General features: G+C 48.8%; 1 protein-coding gene across 1 annotated transcript in view; it reads right to left on the bottom strand.

Moving 5' to 3' along the window:
• LOC135508951 (pleckstrin homology domain-containing family A member 5-like) overlaps positions 1-25,936 on the bottom strand; it is a 295,193-nt gene that overhangs the window by 7,836 nt on the left and 261,421 nt on the right. The window contains exons 23-30 of the mRNA XM_064929191.1: positions 25,720-25,821; positions 22,855-23,004; positions 20,690-20,878; positions 15,499-15,616; positions 13,631-13,749; positions 8,775-9,041; positions 8,362-8,520; positions 7,735-7,868 (exon numbers count right to left, since the gene is read on the bottom strand). Coding sequence (XP_064785263.1) covers positions 7,735-7,868; positions 8,362-8,520; positions 8,775-9,041; positions 13,631-13,749; positions 15,499-15,616; positions 20,690-20,878; positions 22,855-23,004; positions 25,720-25,821 — 1,238 coding nt within the window. The remainder of the gene's footprint in view (positions 1-7,734; positions 7,869-8,361; positions 8,521-8,774; positions 9,042-13,630; positions 13,750-15,498; positions 15,617-20,689; positions 20,879-22,854; positions 23,005-25,719; positions 25,822-25,936) is intronic.

Here is a 25,936-nt window from a genome sequence, read left to right as displayed (position 1 = left end):
CATGGTTGTTCCAATCTGAAAACAGGACAAACTGTTAAATACATGGGCAGAGAAAGTGGTATTCCACACACAGCAACCGTCATTGGACGAGCAGGAAAAGCCAAAGGAAAACACCAGAACTGGTCCCAACGCAGTACTCTAAACCAGCCACACTTTCTGGTACAACAGGGTCAGCTGACCTGTCACTTGCAGATAATATCAGAATTGAACCAATGGAAAATTGAGAAAAACAGAATGACATTCAAAAAATGATGATGTACTTGAAACAAAGGATGTATCATTTGACTCAGCTAAACTAGATGAGCTCAGTAATTGGAGGAGACATTGACTCAAAAATGTGTCTCAACAAGGTGGGTGTGTTCCCTTAAAGAATCCTTAACTGGAAGTGTCTAAAGCACATCAAGAGGTTTACAGGAGCTGGCTGCTAAACAACTCCCAAACGACTCATCTAGTGGCTAGAGGTTTACAGGAGCTGTCTGCTAAACGACTCCCAAACGACTAATCTAGTGGCTAGAGGTTTAGAGGAGCTGGCTGCTAAACAACTCCCAAACGACTCATCTAGTGGCTGTGGGTTTAGAGGAGCTGGCTGCTAAACAACTCCCAAACGACTCATCTAGTGGCTGTGGGTTTAGAGGAGCTGGCTGCTAAACAACTCCCAAACGACTCATCTAGTGGCTAGAGGTTTACAGGAGAGGAGCGAGAGGTTTGGCTGGCTCCTAAACAACTCCCAAACAACTCATCCCAAACTGGCTCATAAACAACTCCCAAACGACTCATCTAGTGGCTAGAGGTTTAGAGGAGCTGCCTGCTAAACAACTCCCAAACGACTCATCTGGTGGCTGTGGGTTTAGATGAGCTGGCTGCTAAACAACTCCCAAACGACTCATCTAGTGGCTAGAGGTTTAGAGAAGCTGGCTGCTAAACGACTCCCAAACGACTCAGCGACATGCGCCTCAGAGTCACTCAGATTGCTGATGTCACTGATCTGCCAGAAAAAATGGAAACTTAATTCCATAGACATCAAAGGAGCACTGTGGAAACTAAAAAAAATGTGTGTGTGTGGACTGGCAGATGCATCACTCTACTGGTACAACAAAGTCAAGGCAACAAATGCTGAAAACAGGTGGAAAAATGTCACAAGTGTATCCTGCAGTCTTCTATTGGCTTGATCAAGACTGCAATGTGACTGGAGTATTTGCCTGTCATGTTGAGGACTTTATCTGGGGGGTGGCTCACAGACCTTTGCTACAACTGTGATTCCACACCTCAAAGCTGTTTTCCTGGTCGGCCGTGAGGAGCATGATAATTGTTATGTTGGCATAGAGTTTATTACAGTTGCTGGAACAATACTGATGCAACAGGAGAGCTATATCAATAATCTTCAACCCAATTCATATGGATTCTTCAAGAGCCGTACAAAGGAACTCCCCTCTGTGTGGAATTGAAGCTGATCCATTGAGGTCGAAGATAGGACACATTTTTTACAGGTTGCTAGACAGAGCATCCTAACACAAAACACGCCACTGTACAAACCATTCATGAGGTCGAACAAAGTTGTTCGTAAACAGAAATCACAACAAGTGACTTTAAAGTTTCAGCATGTTGGAAAAGATGACTCCTCTGAAACAAGTTGTCTTCAGTGACGCTTCGCTGGGGAACCTTACAGATGGAGGCAGGGTAGCCTAGTGGTTAGAGTGTAGAGGCGGCAGGGTAGCCTAGTGGTTAGAGTGTAGAGGCGGCAGGGTAGCCTAGTGGTTAGAGTGTAGAGGCGGCAGGGTAGCCTAGTGGTTAGAGTGGAGGGGCGGCAGAGTAGCCTAGTGGTTAGAGTGTAGAGGCGGCAGGGTAGCCTCGTGGTTAGAGTGGAGGGGCGGCAGGTAGCCTAGTGGTTAGAGTGTAGAGGCGGCAGGGTAGCCTAGTGGTTAGAGTGTAGAGGCGGCAGGGTAGCCTAGTGGTTAGAGTGTAGAGGCGGCAGGGTAGCCTAGTGGTTAGAGTGTAGAGGCGGCAGGGTAGCCTAGTGGTTAGAGTGGAGGGGCGGCAGAGTAGCCTAGTGGTTAGAGTGGAGGGGCGGCAGGGTAGCCTAGTGGTTAGAGTGGAGGGGCGGCAGGGTAGCCAAGTGGTTAGAGTGGAGGGGCGGCAGGGTAGCCTAGTGGTTAGAGTGGAGGGGCGGCAGGGTAGCCAAGTGGTTAGAGTGGAGGGGCGGCAGGTAGCCTAGTGGTTAGAGTGTAGAGGCGGCAGGGTAGCCTAGTGGTTAGAGTGGAGGGGCGGCAGAGTAGCCTAGTGGTTAGAGTGGAGGGGCGGCAGGGTAGCCTAGTGGTTAGAGTGGAGGGGCGGCAGGTAGCCTAGTGGTTAGAGTGTAGAGGCGGCAGGGTAGCCTAGTGGTTAGAGTGTAGAGGTGGCAGGGTAGCCTAGTGGTTAGAGTGTAGAGGCGGCAGGGTAGCCTAGTGGTTAGAGTGTAGAGGCGGCAGGGTAGCCTCGTGGTTAGAGTGGAGGGGCGGCAGGTAGCCTAGTGGTTAGAGTGTAGAGGCGGCAGGGTAGCCTAGTGGTTAGAGTGTAGAGGTGGCAGGGTAGCCTAGTGGTTAGAGTGTAGAGGCGGCAGGGTAGCCTAGTGGTTAGAGTGTAGAGGCGGCAGGGTAGCCTCGTGGTTAGGTGGAGGGGCGGCAGGTAGCCTAGTGGTTAGAGTGTAGAGGCGGCAGGGTAGCCTAGTGGTTAGAGTGTAGAGGCGGCAGGGTAGCCTAGTGGTTAGAGTGTAGAGGCGGCAGGGTAGCCTAGTGGTTAGAGTGTAGAGGCGGCAGGGTAGCCTAGTGGTTAGAGTGGAGGGGCGGCAGAGTAGCCTAGTGGTTAGAGTGGAGGGGCGGCAGGGTAGCCTAGTGGTTAGAGTGGAGGGGCGGCAGGGTAGCCAAGTGGTTAGAGTGGAGGGGCGGCAGGTAGCCTAGTGGTTAGAGTGTAGAGGCGGCAGGGTAGCCTAGTGGTTAGAGTGTAGGGGTGGCAGGGTAGCCTAGTGGTTAGAGTGGAGGGGCGGCAGGGTAGCCTAGTGGTTAGAGTGTAGAGGCGGCAGGGTAGCCTAGTGGTTAGAATGTAGAGGCGGCAGGGTAGCCTAGTGGTTAGAGTGTAGAGGCGGCAGGGTAGCCTAGTGGTTAGAATGTAGAGGTGGCAGGGTAGCCTAGTGGTTAGAGTGTAGAGGCGGCAGGGTAGCCTAGTGGTTAGAGTGGAGGGGCGGCAGAGTAGCCTAGTGGTTAGAGTGGAGGGGCGGCAGGGTAGCCTAGTGGTTAGAGTGGAGGGGCGGCAGGGTAGCCAAGTGGTTAGAGTGTAGAGGCGGCAGGGTAGCCTAGTGGTTAGAGTGTAGAGGCGGCAGGGTAGCCTAGTGGTTAGAATGTAGAGGCGGCAGGGTAGCCTAGTGGTTAGAGTGTAGAGGCGGCAGGGTAGCCTAGTGGTTAGAATGTAGAGGTGGCAGGGTAGCCTAGTGGTTAGAGTGTAGAGGCGGCAGGGTAGCCTAGTGGTTAGAGTGTAGAGGCGGCAGGGTAGCCTAGTGTTTAGAGTGTAGAGGCGGCAGGGTAGCCTAGTGGTTAGAGCGTTGGACTAGTAACCGGAAGGTTGCAAGTTCAAACCCCCGAGCTGACAAGGTACAAATCTGTCGTTCTGCCCCTGAACAGGCAGTTCACCCACTGTTCCTAGGCCGTCATTGAAAATAAGAATTTGTTCTTAACTGACTTGCCTGGTTAAATAAAGGTAAAAATTAAAAAAGGAGGACGATCCTCACCTATCTGTTGGCGGTGAAAAAGGATCAGAAGGGTTGTCCGAAGCGGCCTTGCTGGAGAAACACTTGCTCTTGCTGATGGAATTGGCAATGCTATCTTTCCTGCAACTCTGTTTTCAGAGATTACCACTGGTGAGATTCTACCCGTAGTGTGTGTCAATGACAAATACTCCTTAGTTGATGCTGTGAAGTCAACCAAGTCTGTCACAGAGAAAAGACTTGGTCTTGAGATTAGCAGCATCGAGGAACTTATTCAAGCACAGAGAATCCAGCGGATTCTGTGGTCGACCACAAAGGAACAGCTTGCTGACTGTCTGACTAAAAAAAGGAGCATCAGGTCTTGTACAGGGTGGAAAGGGGCAGTTTGAGTAATACAAAATAAAAACTGTCACACAACCCGTTTGTAATGAGGAACTTGAACATTTGGACATTTAATTATCTTGTTGATGTTTCATGTTTCTGTTATTATGGGGCTATCACTCAGTCAAGAGTGCACATGCGCAGGAAGTCTTGATGTTGACGGAACCGGGCCTCGAGTGGAATGGCTACCTTGTTAAACTGGAACCTTGTCATCGTGTCACTTCAAATGAACATCTAAATAATATAAGTGCCTTGTTCAGGGGCAGAACGACAGACATTTGAAATGACAAAAATCCCACGAGCTGACAAATGGACACATTCATCACGATTTTCTCAAAAAATTGTTTGTGATACAAATGTAAAACGCCCGTTGAAACATCCTTCCTCCCAGTGAAGCACCTATTTGACAGAACAATCGGAGATATCATTTTCCGCTCCTGCTGTTGTGGAATAACCCCATAGACGAGGAGGCTGGTGGGAGGAGATATAGGAGGACAGGCTCATTGTAATGGAGCCAAACATGTGGTTTCCATAAGTATGTTGTGTTTGATACTGTTTATTCCATTAAATCCATTACAATGAGCCCGTCTTCCTATGACTCCTTCCACCAGCCACCACTGGCACTGATCTGAATGGAAAGAGCAAGAAGAACGCATGTGTTGTTGGGACAGCTGGATCCGGAGGGGACACAGGTGACCTGTCCAGCTGGTAAATACCAACCCTGTCCAGTTGGTAAATACCAACCCTGGTTACCTGGTAAATAACAACCCTGGTCATCTGGTAAATACCAACCCTGGTCACCTGGTAAACACCAACCCTGGTCACCTGGTCAATACCAACCCTGTCCAGCTGGTCAATACCAACCCTGGTCACCTGGTAAATACCAACCCTGGGCACCTGGTAAATACCAACCCTGGTCACCTGGTAAATACCAACCCTGGTCACCTGGTCAATACCAACCCTGTCCAGCTGGTCAATACCAACCCTGGTCACCTGGTAAATACCAACCCTGGGCACCTGGTAAATACCAACCCTGGTCACCTGGTAAATACCAACCCTGGTCACCTGGTCAATACCAACGCTGGTCACCTGGTCAATACCAACCCTGGTCACCTGGTAAATACCAACCCTGTCCAGCTGGTCAATACCAACCCTGGTCACCTGGTCAATACCAGCCCTGGTCACCTGGTAAATACCAACCCTGGTCACCTGGTAAATACCAACCCTGACCAGCTGATCAATACCAACCCTGTCTAGCTGGTCAACACCAACCCTGTCCAGCTAGCAAATACCAACCCTGTCCAGCTGGTCAACACCAACCCTGTCCAGCTGGTCAACACCAACCCTGTCAAGATGGTCAACACCAACCCTGTCCAGCTAGTAAATACCAACCCTGGCCAGCTGATCAATACCAACCCTGTCTAGCTGGTCAATACCAACCCTGTCTAGCTGGTCAATACCAACCCTGTCTAGCTGGTCAACACCAACCCTGTCCAGCTGGTCAACACCAACCCTGTCGAGCTGGTCAACACCAACCCTGTCGAGCTGGTCAACACCAACCCTGTCCAGCTGGTCAACGCCAACCCTGTCCAGCTGGTCAACGCCAACCCTGACCAACTGGTCAACACCAACCCTGACCAACTGGTCAACACCAACTCTGACCAACTGGTCAATACCAACCCTGTCCAGCTGGTCAATACCAACCCTGTCCAGCTGGTCAACACCAACTCTGACCAACTGGTCAATACCAACCCTGTCCAGCTGGTCAATACCAACCCTGTCCAGCTGGTCAACACCAACCCTGACCAACTGGTCAACACCAACCCTGTCCAGCTGGTCAACACCAACCCAGTCCAGCTGGTCAACACGAACCCTGACCAACTGGTCAACACCAACCCTGACCAACTGGTCAATACCAACCCTGACCAACTGGTCAACACCAACCCTGTCCAGCTGGTCAACACCAACCCTGTCCAGCTGGTCAATACCAACCCTGTCCAGCTGGTCAACACCAACCCTGTCCAGCTGGTCAACACCAACCCTGTCCAGCTGGTCAACACCAACCCTGTCCAGCTGGTCAACACCAACCCTGACCAACTGGTCAATACCAACCCTGTCCAGCTGGTCAACACCAACCCTGACCAACTGGTCAACACCAACCCTGACCAACTGGTCAACACCAACCCTGACCAACTGGTCAACACCAACCCTGACCAACTGGTCAACACCAACCCTGACCAACTGGTCAACACCAACCCTGTCCAGCTGGTCAACACCAACCCTGTCCAGCTGGTCAATACCAACCCTGTCCAGCTGGTCAACACCAACCCTGTCCAGCTGGTCAACACCAACCCTGACCAACTGGTCAACACCAACCCTGTCCAGCTGGTCAATACCAACCCTGTCCAGCTGGTCAACACCAACCCTGTCCAGCTGGTCAATACCAACCCTGTCCAGCTGGTCAATACCAACCCTGTCGAGCTGGTCAACACCAACCCTGTCCAGCTGGTCAATACCAACCCTGTCCAGCTGGTCAACACCAACCCTGACCAACTGGTCAACACCAACCCTGACCAACTGGTCAACACCAACCCTGACCAACTGGTCAACACCAACCCTGACCAACTGGTCAACACCAACCCTGTCCAGCTGGTCAACACCAACCCTGACCAGCTGGTCAACACCAACCCTGTGCAGCTGGTCAACACCAACCCTGACCAACTGGTCAACACCAACCCTGACCAACTGGTCAACACCAACCCTGTCCAACTGGTCAATACCAACCCTGTCCAGCTGGTCAATACCAACCCTGTCCAGCTGGTCAACACCAACCCTGTCCAACTGGTCAACGCCAACCCTGTCCAGCTGGTCAACGCCAACCCTGACCAACTGGTCAACACCAACCCTGTCCAGCTGGTCAACACCAACCCTGTCCAGCTGGTCAATACCAACCCTGTCCAGCTGGTCAACACCAACCCTGACCAGCTAGTAAATACCAACCCTGTCAAGATGGTCAACACCAACCCTGTCCAGCTAGTAAATACCAACCCTGGCCAGCTGATCAATACCAACCCTGTCTAGCTGGTCAATACCAACCCTGTCCAGCTGGTCAACGCCAACCCTGTCGAGCTGGTCAACACCAACCCTGTCCAGCTGGTCAACGCCAACCCTGACCAACTGGTCAATACCAACCCTGTCCAGCTGGTCAATACCAACCCTGTCCAGCTGGTCAATACCAACCCTGTCCAGCTGGTCAACGCCAACCCTGTCCAGCTGGTCAATACCACCCCTGTCCAGCTGGACAACATCAACCCTGTCCAGCTGGTCAACACCAACCCTGACCAACTGGAATGAATGACATTTCAGACAGATTTTGACAAGAACAGAAAGACACACAGACTTCCATGTCTCTATTTTTTTTGGGTTTCTAAAAATAAATGAAGGTCAAGTATTACTGTACTTGCAGTTTGATAGAGGTTGTGATTGGATGATCCCATTTCCTGAGACTACAGTTAGACCACTGAATGGAACAGGTCTGTACTGCTGAGTGGTGTGTTTACTTACTTTAATGTATACAGTAGTTATTGGTGGGTGTGTGTGTGCGCGTGTGTGTTAGCTACCTGTTTTTGGCGATGAGGGCTTTGATGCGGTCCACTTTCTTTTGTTTGTCAGCCTCCTGCTCTGGACTGAGAGACTCCTCTGGGTCTGACTCCACATAACGCTCTGGAATCAACACCTTCTCAGGGACTGACAGCTAGAGAGAGAAGGAGAAGGAGAGGAGAAGAGGGAGGGAGAGAGGAGTGGAAAGAGAGGGATTTAGTATCAGGGCTGAGGACTGAGAGCCTCCTCTGGATCTGACTCCACATAACGCTCTGGAATCAACACCTTCTCAGGGACTGACAGCTAGAGAGAGAAGGAGAGGGAGGGAGAGAGGGATTAGTATCAGGGCTGAGGACTGAGAGCCTCCTCTGGATCTGACTCTCAGGGACTGACAGCTAGAGAGAGAGAGAGATTGAGATAAAATCCATATTATATCAGCAGTTGTCAGAGTGCTTACAGTAACTAAACCTAGACCCCCTAAGAACAGGCAGAAGCACACTGGCCAGGAAAACTCCTAGTAAACCTCAGAGAGAAGAAGCCTACAGAGGAACCAGGCTCAGAGGGAAGAAACCTAGAGAGGAACCAAGCTCAGAGGGTAGAAACCTAGAGAGGAACCAGGCTCAGAGGGGAGGCTTATCCATACATACCTCTCTGTCCATGTTGTAGTGGTCAGTGTGTGTGGCCTCTTTAAGGCGTGCTATCTCCTCGGCCGGCGTCTCCTGCTCTCTGACCACTTCCTGTTCTCTGAGTGACGCCTCCAACTCCAGGATGTCACTGCTCATCCCCTCGCCACGCTGACGACGGTTCTGCTGGAACACAACAACACTTTATCTCCATGAACGAAGCCCTGGTGTGTGAACCAACATGTATCTGTTCTGAGATCTGGCACCGCAGGGTTGGGGTCGATTAAAATGGTTTCAATCAGGAGCTTCAAATAGATTTGGAATTTACTATACTTCCGACTTGAACTGTATTTAAAATGATATTGTTCCCAATCCCGCAGCACTGTACCTGTGGTGCGTGTACCCAGAGACCTATATATCGATGGCTCTGTGTGTACCTGCATGCTGCGGAAGGGGTTCTCCTTGGTGAACGAAGGGCTACGTGACGGTGTTGATGTGGTACTGTGGCTGTGTGTAGTGTAGTCCTGCGGGCTGTTGCAGCTACTTCCTGCCAGGATGTGAAGCCCCTTCTTCTTCTCTCTTAGCGCCCCCTGTTGGTGTCTCCTGATCCTCTCCAGCTGCTCCTCTACACTCATCCTAGATCTGCCACTGTCCTTCTCCACAGCCCCACCACTCAGCTGCTCTACTGCACTATGGGGTCGTTCCTATAGGAGGTAGAGAGAGACAGAGAGAGAGAGACAGAGAGAGAGGGAGGAAGGGACATGGTTAGAGAGAGTCACAGTACACTCATCCTAGATCTGCCACTGTCCTTCTCCACAGCCCCACCACTCAGCTGCTCTACAGCACTATGGGGTCGTTCCTATAGGAGGGGAGAGAGAGAGAGAGAGAGAGAGAGAGAGAGAGAGAGAGAGAGAGAGAGAGAGACTGAGCTAGCTGCTCTACTGCACTATGGGGTCGTTCCTATAGGAGGGAGAGAGAGACAGAGAGAGAGAGAGAGAGAGACAGAGAGAGAGAGAGAGACTGAGCTAGCTGCTCTACTGCACTATGGGGTCGTTCCTATAGGAGGTAGAGAGAGACAGAGAGAGAGACTGAGCGAGAGAGAGACAGAGAGACAGAGAGAGAGAGAGAGAGAGAGAGAGACTGAGCTAGCTGCTCTACTGCACTATAGGGTCGTTCCTATAGGAGGGAGAGAGAGACAGAGAGAGAGAGAGAGAGAGAGAGAGACAGAGAGAGAGAGAGAGACTGAGCTAGCTGCTCTACTGCACTATGGGGTCGTTCCTATAGGAGGTAGAGAGAGACAGAGAGAGAGACTGAGCGAGAGAGAGCGAGAGAGACAGAGAGAGACAGAGAGAGAGAGAGACTGAGCTAGCTGCTCTACTGCACTATGGGGGGGAATAGAGACTTGCTCACAGTAGGACACAGCATTACACACGGCGTGCGCACACACACACACACACACACACACACACACACACACACACACACACACACACACACACACACACACACACACACACACACACACACACACACACACACAGGGCTGATGCGAATGCCTGTAATCTCCTGCGGTAAGAAATGACTGCTGATGTCAACTCTGAGAAGTTCACTCTCTCCCTCTCAGGTCTGTTCCGTGCTAGAGGGGTTGGGGCCATGGAGGAACTGAGCTGGACAACGTTGCCGTGCGTGTGTCCTGGACCGGATCCTGGCCCTGAGGAGTGGGCCCAACGGCCTGCTGTCAGAACCACTCACTGGATCTCCTCTCTGCTCAACTGAGACAGACTGAGACACACTCCTAGCCCCTATCACTGCAGGCTATGTAGCTGAAATAGACCACAACCTACAGGGACCGGTGACTGAGTGTGTGTGCGCTGTCGGGGAGCAGCTCAAGTTTATGAGGTATGCAAGCGCACAAACGCCACACCCACACACACACACACACACACACACACACACACACACACACACACACACACACACACACACACACACAAACACACACACACAGCTGGCAAACAGGAAAAATGGGCACAGACAGAAGTCAGCTACACCCTGTCATCCATAACCAGCCTAATAACATGGTGAGTCACTGGAGGGCTTTGGTACTTATAAATGTGTATAAATCAAGGTTTTCTAAATTTAATTCCAGCCCTGTAGGAGAGCATGAGTCACAGACCCACCCTAGACCCAGTGTGTGTGTGTGTGTGTGTGTGTGTGTGTGTGTCAGTGGCAAACCGTGACAATAGGACCTAGGCCTTCAGAGGGACCAAACATCTTCCCAATGCGTTGTATCAAACTCTAAAAATCACAACAAACATAGAAAACACAGCATCACTTAATGCGCCTGACATTCTACCTTCTGAAGTCGTAGTGCAGTAGGAGCCATGTGTTCTCATGACATTATGAATGAATCAAACCGGCCTGGTCACGCTTCGGACTGTCACATACACACGGAGACAGAACCGGCAGGGACACAACATCGAAGGTCGCAGGAAAGCCCAGTTCAGCATCACCACCTCCACGAGCAAGTAGACCTACTATGGACTCGGCGGGAGAGGGGGGGCGGGGAGCCGGGGCAGGGGGAAACAGGGCTTCCACCAAACGGAGGCTCAGTTCAAGAACAACCAAACATATATAAACCCTTGGTTTGTCATGCAGAATTCAAAGCCGGGTTGTAAAAACAACAGGCAAAAAGGTAGGAAGGTTGGTTGTAGACAAGACAGGATGGATTTTAAACAGTGGATCGTGCAGTAATATCCTCCACCTCAGATGTCAAAACAACTTCATCAAAGAGCCAGCAGGGAAAACAAAAGGTTTTGAAACATGACCGAACCAAGACGCGTTTAGTGGCAGCAAGCCTTGGAGACAAGGCGAAAGAGGTCACCCAGGTTAACATAGAGGTTAACACAGGTGAACATTGTATACAAGACATTTCACCACCATAGATAGTATACTACGAGGAGACATTTCACCACCATAGATGGTATACTACGAGGAGACATTTCACCACCATAGATGGTATACTACTAGGAGACATTTCACCACCATAGATGGTATACTACTAGGAGACATTTCACCACCATAGATAGTATACTACTAGGAGACATTTCACCACCATAGATAGTATACTACTAGGAGACATTTCACCACAATAGATAGTATACTACTAGGAGACATTTCACCACCATAGATAGTATACTACTAGGAGACATTTCACCACCATAGATAGTATACTACGAGGAGACATTTCACCACCATAGATAGTATACTACTAGGAGACATGTCACCACCATAGATAGTATACTACGAGGAGACATTTCACCACCATAGATAGTATACTACTAGGAGACATTTCACCACCATAGATAGTATACTACTTGGCTTGACATTAATAGACAAGAACAGCTCAAGGACTGAATTACATACATTTTTAAAAAGGCACACGTAGCCTACATATCAATGCATACACATAAACTATCTAGGTCCAATAGGGGAGAGGCGTTGTGCTGTGAGGTGTTGCTTCATCTGTTTTTTGAAACCAGGTTTGCTGTTTATTTGAGCAATATGAGATGGAAGGTGGTTCCATGCAATAAGGGCTCTGTATAATACTGTACACTAATTTGTTCTGGATTTGGGGACTGTGTAAAGACCCCTGGTGGCATGTCTGGTGGGGTAAGTGTGTGTGTCAGAGCTGTGTATAAGTTGACTATGCAAACAATTTGGTATTTTCAACACATGAATGTTTCTTATGAAAAGAAGAAGTGATGCAGTCAGTCCTTCCTCAACTCTGAGCCAAGAGAGACTGGCAGCATAGTATTTATATCAGCCCTCTGATTACTATGAAGAGCAAGACGTGCCGCTCTGTTCTGGCCCAGCTGCAGTTTTACTAGGTCTTTCCTTGCAGCACTGGACCACAACGACTGTTGTCACACATTTAGCTTTTTATAAAATGTGGTCAACCGAAACAGAAAGCATGAAATAAGACACTGGTTACACAGTTCATGGTAGCCAACACCACTATCACCAAAAGACGACAACACCACTATCACCAAAAGACGACAACACCACTATCACCAAAAGACGACAACACCACTATCACCAAAAGATGACAACACCACTATCACCAAAAGACGACAACACCACTATCACCAAAAGACGACAACACCACTATCACCAAAAGACGACAACACCACTATCACCAAAAGATGACAACACCACTATCACCAAAAGACGACAACACCACTATCACCAAAAGACGACAACACCACTATCACCAAAAGACGACAACACCACTATCACCAAAAGACGACAACACCACTATCACCAAAAGACGACAACACCACTATCACCAAAAGACGACAACATCACTATCACCAAAAGACGACAACACCACTATCACCAAAAGACGACAACACCACTATCACCAAAAGACGACAACAACAGTGTCACCAAAAGACGACAACACCACTATCACCAAAAGACGACAACACCACTATCACCAAAAGACGACAACAACAGTGTCACATCGAAGGTGACAGGCTCATGGTGCTGAGAGGGCAGCAACCATAATACATGTACTCTCACATAGACACTCCCTGAAGCAGGAGGAGAGGTCATTTAGGTCAAACACATGTCCTCTCCCTGACGCAGGAGGAGAGGTCGTTTAGGTCAAACACATAGACACTCCCTGACGCAGGAGGAGAGGTCGTGTAGGTCAAACACATAGACACGGCTAACAGACAGGCGATAGCAGACACACAGCATCAAATAGTGATTATTTTCTAAATATATGGGCCGTCATTGTAAATTAGAATTTGTTCTTAACCGACTTGCCTAGTTAAATAAAAAAAGGTTAAATTTACAAAGATATATAGATATATATATATATATATATTTAAAATGTGTGTATTGCCGCCACCTACTGTATTGGCTGTTAACCAGCCTGCTATTCTGTATTATGAAGTCATTACCTCTCTCAGGAGTGTAGGTTCTCTACAATCACCCGTTAACCAATTCCACTTAGCCTTTGGATAAACTGGGGCGGCAGGTAGCCTAGTGGTTATAGGGTTGGGCCAGTAACCCGAAAGGTTGCTAGATTGAATCCCCGTTCTGCCCCTGAACAAGGCAGTTAACCCACTGTTCTCCAGTAAATAAGAATTTGTTCTTAACTGACTTGCCTAGTTAAATAAAGGTTAAAAAAACAACAACACAAAACATTTTTTTAAATAAAAAAATACTGATCTAATATCCACTTCATAAACTATATTGATTTCTGCAAATGTCATAGCCTCACCATGCGCGGGTCTGGCCTCCCTCCCCTCCTCAGGGTGACGTAGGAGTTGATGCTGGAGGAAAGTGGCATGTTGGGAGATTTGGTTCTGGGGGGAACGATGCCAACTGGGTAGGACATTCCTGGAGGGAGAACAGCGAGCAAGCAGAGCGTCAGTAATTAATCATTAACATTCCGTAACCAAGTCACACAGTCGTTACATTTCTGACACACAGCTGAATAGATTTATGTGACTGACTGTCAAGGCTCTCCGATTACATTTTTTTTTTTACAAGGACATGTGCTCCTGAATTGAAAAAATGTCGGAGCGCACAAATACATTTAGGAGCATAACAAAAGTAAGTTTTAAATCAAAAAGACAAAATGTCCATGTTCTGCAAAAGAAATGGACAACAGTTTACAAAATGAACCAACCACATAATACAAACAAAACCAGTCGAGTAAACTGGCCAAACCTCCCAAACGACAGAAACCAATCATATAGGAGCACACAAATACATTCCAAATCAAATCAAATGTTATTTGTCCTATACACCCCGAATACAACAGAGGTAGACCTTACCGTGAAATGCTTACTTACGAGCCCTTAACCAACAGTGCAGTTTTCAGAAAATAGACTAAACTAAAGTTAAAAATAAATAAAAATAAATATGTGTGGGGGAACAGGTTAGTCGAGGTCATTTGTACATGTATGTTGGGGTAAAGTGACTATGCATAGATAATAAACAGTGAATAGCAGCAGCATAACAAATGGGGGTCAATGCTAATAGTCCAGATGGCCATTTAATTCATTCTTTTGAGGAGGAGTGTTTTTATGATAAGAAGTTACTAAAAGTTCATGGTCAAAAGGTTTTAGGCGTGTTCCAATGTAAGTACAATGTACCCTCAAATACTTCAGTCGGATGAGTCCAAAATATTCAGCTGAATCACATGGTGCATTCAGACATCATGTGTATAAAACAACTCATGCCTGGGGGGGTGGAACCGTTACGAGATATTTAGAACTCACGTGTGAAAAGGTTAAAGGTTAAAGGAATGATTTCATACATTTTTTTTTTTCAAATTAACTGCCAATATGGCAACATTCCACTCCACCAACAGAGTCAATCCTCAGCCAAACACTGAAATCAGTACATGCAACATGCAACAACTACACTCTCGTTCAGACATTTATGCTCTGGTTTACATATATTTTAGACAGAAAATGGGTATAAAAACAATTATATACAGCAGTAGAGCTCTAGACTGCTTTTCCAACTGAGAGACGCAAACAGTGATTCATAATGAATCATTTTTTTCTAACTCTTTTTCTCCCCAATTGGTAGTTGCAGTTTAGTACAGTCTCATCGCTGCAACTCCCCTACGGACTCAGGAGAGGTGAAGGTCGAGAGCCGTGTGTCATCCGCAACACAACCAAGCCGCACTTGACACGATGCCCACTTAACCAGGATGCAGGTTTCCGTAGGAAACACTGGAAACCTGGCGACTGTGTCAGTGTGCACTGCCCCCGGCCCGCCACGGGAGACGCTGGTGCGTGATGGGACATCCCTGCCGGCCAAACCCTCCCCTTGCCTGGACGACGCTGGGCCAATTGTGCACCGCCCCGTGGGTCTCCCGGTCGCAGCCTGGACTTGAACCAGGATCTCTAGTGGCACAGACAGCGCCCCTCTAGCGCCCCTCTAGTGCCCCTCTAGCGCCCCTCTAGTGACTTAGACCACTACACCACTCAGGAGGCCCTTTGATCCATTCTTTTCTATGTGTGTACTTAATCCTTAGTGTGTGAAGGGTCTCTGGTCTCAGTGTGTGTGTGTGTGTGTGTGTGTGTGTGTGTGTGTGTGTGTGTGTGTGTGTGTGTGTGTGTGTGTGTGTACCTTTTGTGTTTGCTGGCTCTCTGTCAGACTGTTCTGATCTGTCCTCTCCGTTGGTTTCATCCACCTCTGCTACGGTGGTCAACTCTGGTTCACTCTTATACAGCCTGTAGTCAGGGCCCTATAGGGAAAGAGGAGAAGAGAGAGGTCAGGACCCTACAGGGGGAGAGGAGAGGAGAGAGGTCAGGACCCTACAGGGGGAGAGGAGAGGAGAGAGGTCAGGACCCTACAGGGAGAGAGGAGAGGAGAGAGGTCAGGACCCTACAGGGAGAGAGGAGAGGAGAGAGAGGTCAGGACCCTACAGTGAGAGAGGAGAGGAGAGAGAGAGGTCAGGACCCTACAGGGGGAGAGGAGAGGAGAGAGGTCAGGGCCCTACAGGGAGAGAGGAGAGGAGAGAGAGGTCAGGACCCTACAGGGAGAGAGGAGAGGAGAGAGAGGTCAGGACCCTACAGTGAGAGAGGAGAGGAGAGAGGTCAGGACCCTACAGTGAGAGAGGAGAGGAGAGAGGTCAGGACCCTACAGGGAGAGAGGAGAGGAGAGAGAGGTCAGGACCCTACAGGGAGAGAGGAGAGAGGTCAGGGCCCTACAGGGAGAGAGGAGAGGAGAGAGGTCAGGACCCTACAGGGAGAGAGGAGAGGAGAGAGAGGTCAGGACCCTACAGGGAGAGAGGAGAGGAGAGAGAGGTCAGGACCCTACAGGGAGAGAGGAGAGGAGAGAGGTCAGGACCCTACAGGGAGAGAGGAGAGAGAGAGGTCAGGACCCTACAGTGAGAGAGGAGAGGAGAGAGGTCAGGACCCTACAGTGAGAGAGGAGAGGAGAGAGAGGTCAGGACCCTACAGGGAGAGAGGAGAGGAGAGAGAGGTCAGGACCCTACAGGGAGAGAGGAGAGGAGAGAGAGGTCAGGACCCTACAGGGAGAGAGGAGAGGAGAGAGAGGTCAGGACCCTACAGGGAGAGAGGAGAGAGAGGGGTCAGGACCCTACAGGGAGAGAGGAGAGGAGAGAGGTCAGGACCCTACAGGGAGAGAGGAGAGGAGAGAGGTCAGGACCCTACAGGGAGAGAGGAGAGGAGAGAGGTCAGGACCCTACAGGGAGAGAGGAGAGGAGAGAGGTCAGGGCCCTACAGGGAGAGAGGAGAGAGAGGTCAGGGCCCTACAGGGAGAGAGGAGAGGAGAGAGGTCAGGACACTACAGGGAGAGAGGAGAGGAGAGAGAGGTCAGGACCCTACAGGGAGAGAGGAGAGAGAGGGGTCAGGACCCTACAGGGAGAGAGGAGAGGAGAGAGAGGTCAGGGCCCTACAGGGAGAGAGGAGAGGAGAGAGGTCAGGACCCTACAGTGGGAGAGAGGAGAGGAGAGAGGTCAGGACCCTACAGGGAGAGAGGAGAGGAGAGAGGTCAGGGCCCTACAGGGAGAGAGGAGAGAGGTCAGAACCCTACAGGGAGAGAGGAGAGGAGAGAGAGGTCAGGACCCTAGAGGGAGAGAGGAGAGAGAGAGGTCAGGACCCTACAGTGAGAGAGGAGAGGAGAGGTCAGGGCCCTACAGGGAGAGAGGAGAGAGGTCAGGACCCTACAGGGAGAGAGGAGAGAGAGAGGTCAGGACAACTAAAGGGAGAGAGGAGAGGAGAGAGAGAGGTCAGGACCCTACAGGGAGAGAGGAGAGGAGAGAGAGGTCAGGACCCTACAGGGAGAGAGGAGAGGAGAGAGGTCAGGACCCTACAGGGAGAGAGGAGAGGAGAGAGAGGTCAGGGCCCTACAGGGAGAGAGGAGAGGAGAGAGAGGTCAGGACCCTACAGGGAGAGAGGAGAGAGGTCAGGACCCTACAGGGAGAGAGGAGAGGAGAGAGAGGTCAGGGCCCTACAGGGAGAGAGGAGAGGAGAGAGGTCAGGACCCTACAGGGAGAGAGGAGAGGAGAGAGAGGTCAGGGCCCTACAGGGAGAGAGGAGAGGAGAGAGAGGTCAGGACCCTACAGGGAGAGAGGAGAGGAGAGAGGTCAGGACCCTACAGGGAGAGAGGAGAGGAGAGAGAGGTCAGGGCCCTACAGGGAGAGAGGAGAGAGGTCAGGACCCTACAGGGAGAGAGGAGAGGAGAGAGGTCAGGACCCTACAGGGAGAGAGGAGAGGAGAGAGGTCAGGACCCTACAGGGAGAGAGGAGAGGAGAGAGAGGTCAGGACCCTACAGGGAGAGAGGAGAGGAGAGAGGTCAGGACCCTACAGGGAGAGAGGAGAGGAGAGAGGTCAGGGCCCTATAGGGAGAGAGGAGAGGAGAGAGGTCAGGACCCTACAGAGAGAGAGGAGAGGAGAGAGGTCAGGACCCTACAGGGAGAGAGGAGAGGAGAGAGAGGTCAGGGCCCTACAGGGAGAGAGGAGAGGAGAGAGGTCAGGACCCTACAGTGGGAGAGAGGAGAGGAGAGAGGTCAGGACCCTACAGGGAGAGAGGAGAGGAGAGAGGTCAGGGCCCTACAGGGAGAGAGGAGAGAGGTCAGGACCCTACAGGGAGAGAGGAGAGGAGAGAGAGGTCAGGACCCTACAGGGAGAGAGGAGAGAGAGGGGTCAGGACCCTACAGTGAGAGAGGAGAGGAGAGAGGTCAGGGCCCTACAGGGAGAGAGGAGAGAGGTCAGGACCCTACAGGGAGAGAGGAGAGAGAGGTCAGGACCCTACAGGGAGAGAGGAGAGGAGAGAGGTCAGGACCCTACAGGGAGAGAGGAGAGGAGAGAGAGGTCAGGACCCTACAGGGAGAGAGGAGAGGAGAGAGGTCAGGGCCCTATAGGGAGAGAGGAGAGGAGAGAGGTCAGGACCCTACAGGGAGAGAGGAGAGAGAGAGAGGTCAGGACCATACAGGGAGAGAGGAGAGGAGAGAGGTCAGGACCCTACAGGGAGAGAGGAGAGGAGAGAGAGGTCAGGACCCTACAGGGAGAGAGGAGAGAGAGGTCAGGGCCCTATAGGGAGAGAGGAGAGGAGAGAGGTCAGGGCCCTACAGGGAGAGAGGAGAGAGAGGTCAGGACCCTACAGGGAGAGAGGAGAGGAGAGAGGTCAGGACCCTACAGGGAGAGAGGAGAGGAGAGAGAGGTCAGGACCCTACAGGGGGAGAGGAGAGGAGAGAGAGGTCAGGGCCCTACAGGGAGAGAGGAGAGGAGAGAGGTCAGGACCCTACAGGGAGAGAGGAGAGGAGAGAGAGGTCAGGGCCCTACAGGGAGAGAGGAGAGAGAGAGGTCAGGACCCTACAGGGTGAGAGGAGAGGAGAGAGGTCAGGGCCCTACAGGGAGAGAGGAGAGAGAGGGGTCAGGACCCTACAGGGAGAGAGGAGAGGAGAGAGAGGTCAGGACCCTACAGGGAGAGAGGAGAGGAGAGAGGTCAGGACCCTACAGGGAGAGAGGAGAGAGAGAGGTCAGGACCCTACAGGGAGAGAGGAGAGAGAGAGAGGTCAGGACCCTATAGGGAGAGAGGAGAGGAGAGAGGTCAGGACCCTACAGGGAGAGAGGAGAGGAGAGAGAGGTCAGGACCCTACAGGGAGAGAGGAGAGGAGAGAGGTCAGGACCCTACAGGGAGAGAGGAGAGGAGAGAGGTCAGGACCCTACAGTGGGAGAGGAGAGAGAGAGGTCAGGACCCTACAGGGAGAGAGGAGAGAGAGAGAGGTCAGGGCCCTACAGGGAGAGAGGAGAGGAGAGAGGTCAGGACCCTACAGGGGGAGAGGAGAGAGAGGGGTCAGGACCCTACAGGGAGAGAGGAGAGGAGAGAGGTCAGGGCCCTACAGGGAGAGAGGAGAGAGGGGTCAGGACCCTACAGGGAGAGAGGAGAGGAGAGAGGTCAGGACCCTACAGGGAGAGAAGAGAGGAGAGAGGTCAGGGCCCTACAGGGAGAGAGGAGAGGAGAGAGAGGTCAGGACCCTACAGGGAGAGAGGAGAAAGAGGTCAGGAACTTACAGGAGGAAAGAGAGGTCAGTACACACACTGACATGAGGAAAGATCGGTAAAGAAATTATTCACAGTGAAGACATACTGATAAGTTTAAATCAAATGGCCATGATCTGCAAAGGAAATGGACAACAGTATTCAAATGAGCTGAAAATGAGAGGACAACAAACCAACCAACCGTAAAATACAAACAAAACCAGTCAAGTGAAATTAAATAACTTGCCATAACGACAGAAACCAAATCAACGGAAACAAAACAAAACAAACATAAATGAGGATGATTCACAAAGCAAGCTGAAGCAATATCAGATGTTTTGGCGGTCAAACAGCAGCGAACGCTGGATGGTCCTCATGATGAAATTAAACAGGACCTGTCACGCCCTGGTCGAAATATATTATGTTTATTCTTCATTTATTCGGTCAGGCCAGGGTGTGACATGGGTTATTGTGGTGTGTTTTTGTCTTGGGGTTTTGTGGGATGTCTAGCGTTAGTCTATGGCTGCCTAAATATGGTTCCCAATCAGAGACAACGATAATCACCTAACTCTGATTGAGAACCGCCTCAGGCAGCCATAGACTAACGCGAGACATCCCACAAAACCCCAAGACAAAAACACACCACAATAACCCATGTCACACCCTGGCCTGACCGAATAAATGAAGAATAAAACATAATATATTTCGACCAGGGCGTGACAGGACCAAAAAACACACCCACATTTATGAGCAGCAAGGATCCAGGGAAAACTCCCAAAATAATGAAAAAGTTCACCAAAATGATTTAAAAAAAAGGGGAAATGAGAATGATTCACAAATCAAGCGGGTAAAGGAAAACAATATGATGAGGAACAATGAAAAGAATCCCAAAATATGTCCACCAATATGATGAGGAACAATGAAAAGAATCCCAAAATATGTCCACCAATATGATGAGGAACAATGAAAAGAATCCCAAAATATGTCCACCAATATGATGAGGAACAATGAAAAGAATCCCAAAATATGTCCACCAATATGATGAGGAACAATGAAAAGAATCCCAAAATATGTCCACCAATATGATGAGGAACAATGAAAAGAATCCCAAAATATGTCCACCAATATGATGAGGAACAATGAAAAGAATCCCAAAATATGTCCACCAATATGATGAGGAACAATGAAAAGAATCCCAAAATATGTCCACCAATATGATGGTGAAATAAATCAAGAGGGATCAGGCAACGATGAGGGATGACAGCACAGGGTTGAGTCATGCTGCCATTAGTCAGAGGTCGACAGCTTACGCTGTGTGTTCCGTTCCTCTGGCCGGCCTTCCTGTCCCTGTCCTCTGGACTCCGGTGTGGTGGTGGTGGGGGTGGCGGTCGCCCGCTGGAGGCAACACGAGAGGGGAGGGGGGGTACAGCAGGGCTGTTGGGCTCGTAGGCCTGGGGTAAGGGCGGTCTTGGGGGAGCTGAGAGGTCATCCACCTCCTCCTAGAGATGTTATTTAACCTTTATTTATACAACATTGCTTTGAAAAGGAGCTTGTCTCAGTAAATGTGGCAGCAATAACATTTTTTGAATAATTAAGCTGCCTACCTGAACCTTTCTTTAAAATTACAACTTTATTTATAACAGGTTGTACTCATTAGCCATTTTTTCATTAACTTTTTCCAGCGATATTTTTGTCGACATTTAGTTTGCCCAGATAATACATTTCCTGCTGTTTGCATTTCCAGTCAACTGTCTTGCGTTGATAGAAACAGCTGGAACGTTATGATGTCATACCTTTAAAAAAAAGATGGATTTTTCACAAAAACACAGGAATGTTGAGAAAAAAAAAACCGACGTGGTTGATGTGTTTCATTTAGATAAATTGCACATGAATTAACTGGCCATAGCCTGTATGCCCTTCCACCTATATTTCATGTCTTAAATAGACCGCAAGAACCAGCATGGATAATACAAAGACTAAATATATTACAAAGACTAAAGATTATATAGAGACTAAATATAATACAAAGACTAAAGATAACATAAAGACTAAAGATAATATAGAGACTAAATATAACATAAAGACTAAAGATAATATAGAGACTAAAGATAATATAGAGACTAGAGATAATATAAAGACTAAAGATAATATAGAGACTAAAGATAACATAAATACTAAAGATAATATAGACTAAATATAAGAGATAATATAAAGACTAAATATAATATAAAGACTAAATATAATATAAAGACTAAAGATAATATAGAGACTAACTATAATATATAGACTAAATATAATATAAAGACTAAATATAATATAAAGACTAAATATAATATAGAGACTAAATATCTGCCATATTCTAATAACCATCACGGTCCGTTTCATGGTAACATTTGCACTCCTGTATATCTGTAATCATTGGATGATAAAACTTGCATCCAGCCAATCAGAAAAGCAAGGCGATGCAAATCAGGCATTCTTGAAAGTCAGGACAATCTTTGTCCTGCAAATAAATACTATATATTTTTTAAGAGTTGAATAAATTGATTTTGCAAGCAGTAGGGCATTTAGAATGAAATGTGCAGCTTTACAGTGAGCCTAGGTGATAACATCAAGGCAATCAGCATTAATTTAATTAAAAAACACTGTTTCCATTATCATTTATCACAATAAAGACCTTTAGACAACTGAAAAATCCACCCCCCGTCGAACAGATAAAAAGCGATGTGGATCTTTACAACATGTCTCTCCTACAGCTGACGTTTTCGTCTTTTGCGACATTTCTTTTGTTCTAATAAACCTGGAGACCTGCGTGGTGACGACACCTGTTTAAGGCGGAAGAGCTCAACAACATCACAAACGGGTAAACAAACGAATAAAGACGTACGAGGCAGAGACTCAACAGGACTAGTTGACACATGAGCCCCGTCCTGCCTGTGGGGTAAAACCACTAGCCAGCCTTGTTACAGACTGAGACACAGTCGGGACGACGAAGGTCAGTGGCTCGGACACAACGGGGACGTTTTACATGGGGATTTACACAACCCTCCACTAGCTGTTCAATATAACCATCCACATACTGTGCAACCAACGAGTCTAGTCGACGTGTGTGTGTGTGTGTGTGTGTGTGTGTGTGTGTGTGTGTGTGTGTGTGTGTGTGTGTGTGTGTGTGTGTGTGTGTGTGTGTGTGTGTATGGGTGTGTGTGTGTGTCAGTGTGTGCGTTTGTGTGTGTGAGAGAGTGTGTATGCGTGTGTGTTTGCGTGTGTGTTTGTGTGTGTGAGAAAGTGTGTGTGTATGCGTGTGTGTTTGCGTGTGTGTGTGTGTGTATGCGTGTGTGTTTGTGTGTGTGTGTGTGTGTGTGTGTGAGTGAGTGTGTGTGTGTATGCGTGTGTGTTTGGGTGTGTGTGTGAGTGTGTGTGCGTGCCTGTCTGTCCATCCGTGTGCTTGCTTGCTAGCATAGTCTCTGGTCCTCACCTCACTCTTGTGTATGTTGGAGATGGGTGTGGAGCCGTAGTGTCCCTGCGTGTCTGTGTGTCTCTGGGTCTTGTTGAGGGCCTCCATCACGTCCTGGATCCTCCACAGCTCCTTCTGGATGTGGACATGCTGATGGCTGGGGGGCTCCGTCTGAACACACACACACAGCTTGTAAATTAACTATGTCAATTGGACAGAAAGAAAAAGAACGAGAAAGAGAGAGGGGGGAGGGAGAGGGGGGAGGGAGAGAGAGGGGGGAGGGAGAAAGTGGGGGGAGGACAAAGAGATAGAAAGAGAGGGAGGGAGAGAGAGAGAGAGAGGGGGAGAGAAAGAGAGAGAGAGAGGAGAGAAAGTGGGGGGAGGAGAAAGAGAGGGAGGGAGAGAGAGAGAGCGAGGGAGAGAGAGGAGGGGAGGGAGAGAGAGGGGGAAGGGAGAGAGAGAGGGGGAGGGAGAGAGAGGAGAAAGAGAGGGAGGGAGGAGAAAGAGAGGGAGGGAGAGAGAGAGAGGGAGAGAGAGGAGGGGAGGGAGAGAGAGAGAGAGGAGGGAGGAGAGAGAGGGGGAGGGAGAGAGGGGGAAGGGAGAGAGAGAGGGAGGGAGAGAGAGGAGGGAGAGGAGAGAGAGGGGGAGGGGGAGAGAGAGAGAGAGAGAGAGAGAGAGAGAGAGAGAGAGAGAGAGAGAGAGAGAGAGAGAGAGAGAGAGGGAGAGGGAGAGGGAGAGGGGAGGGGGGAATATTTCCAGGCCCAGGGACATGTACTAGTCTGTGGCGACCTAAATGCCAGAACTGGCCAAGAACCTGACACCCTCAGCACACAGGGGGACAAACACCTACCAGGAAGTGACAGCATTCCCTCTCCCATATACCCCCTAAGGGGGTATCCCTTAGGCACATCCAACACAACATAACTAACAAAAACGGGCCTTGACAGACCTGGGCCCTGACAGTGAATCTCAGTTAGACCAAAATAATGGTGTTCCAAAAAAGGTCCAGTCACCAGGACCTCAAATACAAATTCCATCTAGACACTGTTGCCCTAGAGCACACAAAAAACTATACATACCTTGGCCTAAACATCAGCGCCACAGGTAACTTCCACAAAGCTGTGAACCATCTGAGAGACAAGGCAAGAGGGGCCTTCTTTGCCATCAAAAGGAACATAAATTCAACATACAAATTAGGATCTGTCTTAAAATACTTGAATCAGTCATAGAGCCCATTGCCCTTCATGGTTGTGAGGTATGGGGTCCGCTCACCAACCAAGAATTGAGAAAATGGGACAAACACCAAATTGTGACTACATGCAGAATTCTGCAAAAATATCCTCTGTGTACAACGTAGAACACCAAATAATGCATGCAGAGGAGAATTAGGCCGATACCCACTAATTACTAAAATCCAGAAAAGGGCCGTTACATTCTACAATCACCTAAAAGGAAGCGATTCCCAAACCTTCCATAACAAAGCCATCACCTACAGAGAGATAAACCTGGAGAAGAGTCCCCTAAGCAAGCAGGTTCTGGGGCTCTGTTCACAAACACACCCCACAGAGCCCCAGGACAGCAACACAAGGCTATGTGCACACTGCCCACAGAATGAGGTGGAAACTGGGCTGCACTTCCTAACCTCCTGCCCAATGTATGACCATATTAGAGAGACATATTTCCCTCAGATTACACAGACCCACAAAGAATTAGAAAACAAAACCAATTTTGATATACTCCCATATCTACTGGGTGAAATTCCACAGTGTGCCATCACAGCAGCAAGATTTGTGACCTGTTGCCATGAGAAAAGGTCAACCAGTGAAGAACAAACACCATTGTAAATACAAACCATATTTATGCTTATTTATTTTCTCTTGTGTACATTAACCATGTGTACATCGTTACAACACTGTATATATACATAATATGACATTTGTAATGTCTTTATTCTTTTGAAACTTCTGTGAGTGTAATGTTTACTGTTCATTTCTATTGTTTACAGTATTTCACTTTTGTTTATTTTTTATTTAAATTGCTTTGGCAATGCTAACATATGTTTCCCGTGCCAATAAAGCCCCTTGAATCGAATTGAGAGAGAAAGGTGAGCAGTGTGCTCTTATCTATCTCAGAGAATCATTCCATTAGGCCTGAGGCTGAGGGAGAGAATCAGACAATAAGACACACTCTGCTGATGACAGGCGTGTGTGTGTGTGTGTGTGTGTGTGTGTGTGTGTGTGTGTGTGTGTGTGTGTGTGTGTGTGTGTGTGTGTGTGTGTGTGTGTGTGTGTGTGTGTGTGTGTGTGTGTGTGTGCAAGAATGGTGGGAAGAAGAAAGCTTTTTTTCTGTCTAAATGAAAAAAGAATGTTATAAGAGATAACAAGAGAGATATTAAAGAGAGAAAGAGAGAAATAAAAGAGAGGGAGAGAAAGAAACTTGTGTAATGTTTACTGTTCATTTGTATTGTTTATTTCACTTTTGTATATTATCTACCTCACTTGCTTTGGTAATGTTAACACATGTTTCCCATGCTAATAAAGCCCCTTGAATTGTATTGAGAAAATTGAGAGAGAGACAGGTAAAAGAGCACGAGAGAAATTCCTGTAGTTCTTACTCCCTTGCAATTTTACCCCCATCTATCCATCCACCATCCATCTATCCGTGGATGGGTGGACGGATGGATGGAGGGATGGATGGATGGGTGGGTAGGTGGGTGGATGGGAGTAAAATTGCCTAACTAACAGGTAACCCTTAATATTTATTGATGGCTACACGTCTGACACTAACAAATTCACACATGATGTTCCCCAGGGCTCGGTGCTGGGACCCCTATTCTTCATCAACTACATACTCCCACAGAGTAAGGTGGGGGTTGTTGTGGTTTACCTGAGGGCTCCCCAGGGCCTCTAGCTGCTCCAGCAGGTTGTCCTTGGCCAATGAGACGTCTCCCTCCAGCTTCTCATACTCCCTCCACGACCGCTCCAACTCCTGGGGTAGGGAAAGAGACTTCACTAACTCTCCTCTCTGGTAAGATTTCAGTGTGTTTGTATCTGCGTGGATATATGTATTTATACATATATATATATGTATCTGAGTGGATTTA

This window comes from Oncorhynchus masou, chromosome 22, assembly GCF_036934945.1.
Source record: "Oncorhynchus masou masou isolate Uvic2021 chromosome 22, UVic_Omas_1.1, whole genome shotgun sequence".
Lineage (NCBI taxonomy): Eukaryota > Metazoa > Chordata > Actinopteri > Salmoniformes > Salmonidae > Oncorhynchus > Oncorhynchus masou.
The sequence above is the reverse complement of the archived record's forward strand: the minus strand, read 5'-3'. Positions and strand labels throughout refer to the sequence as shown.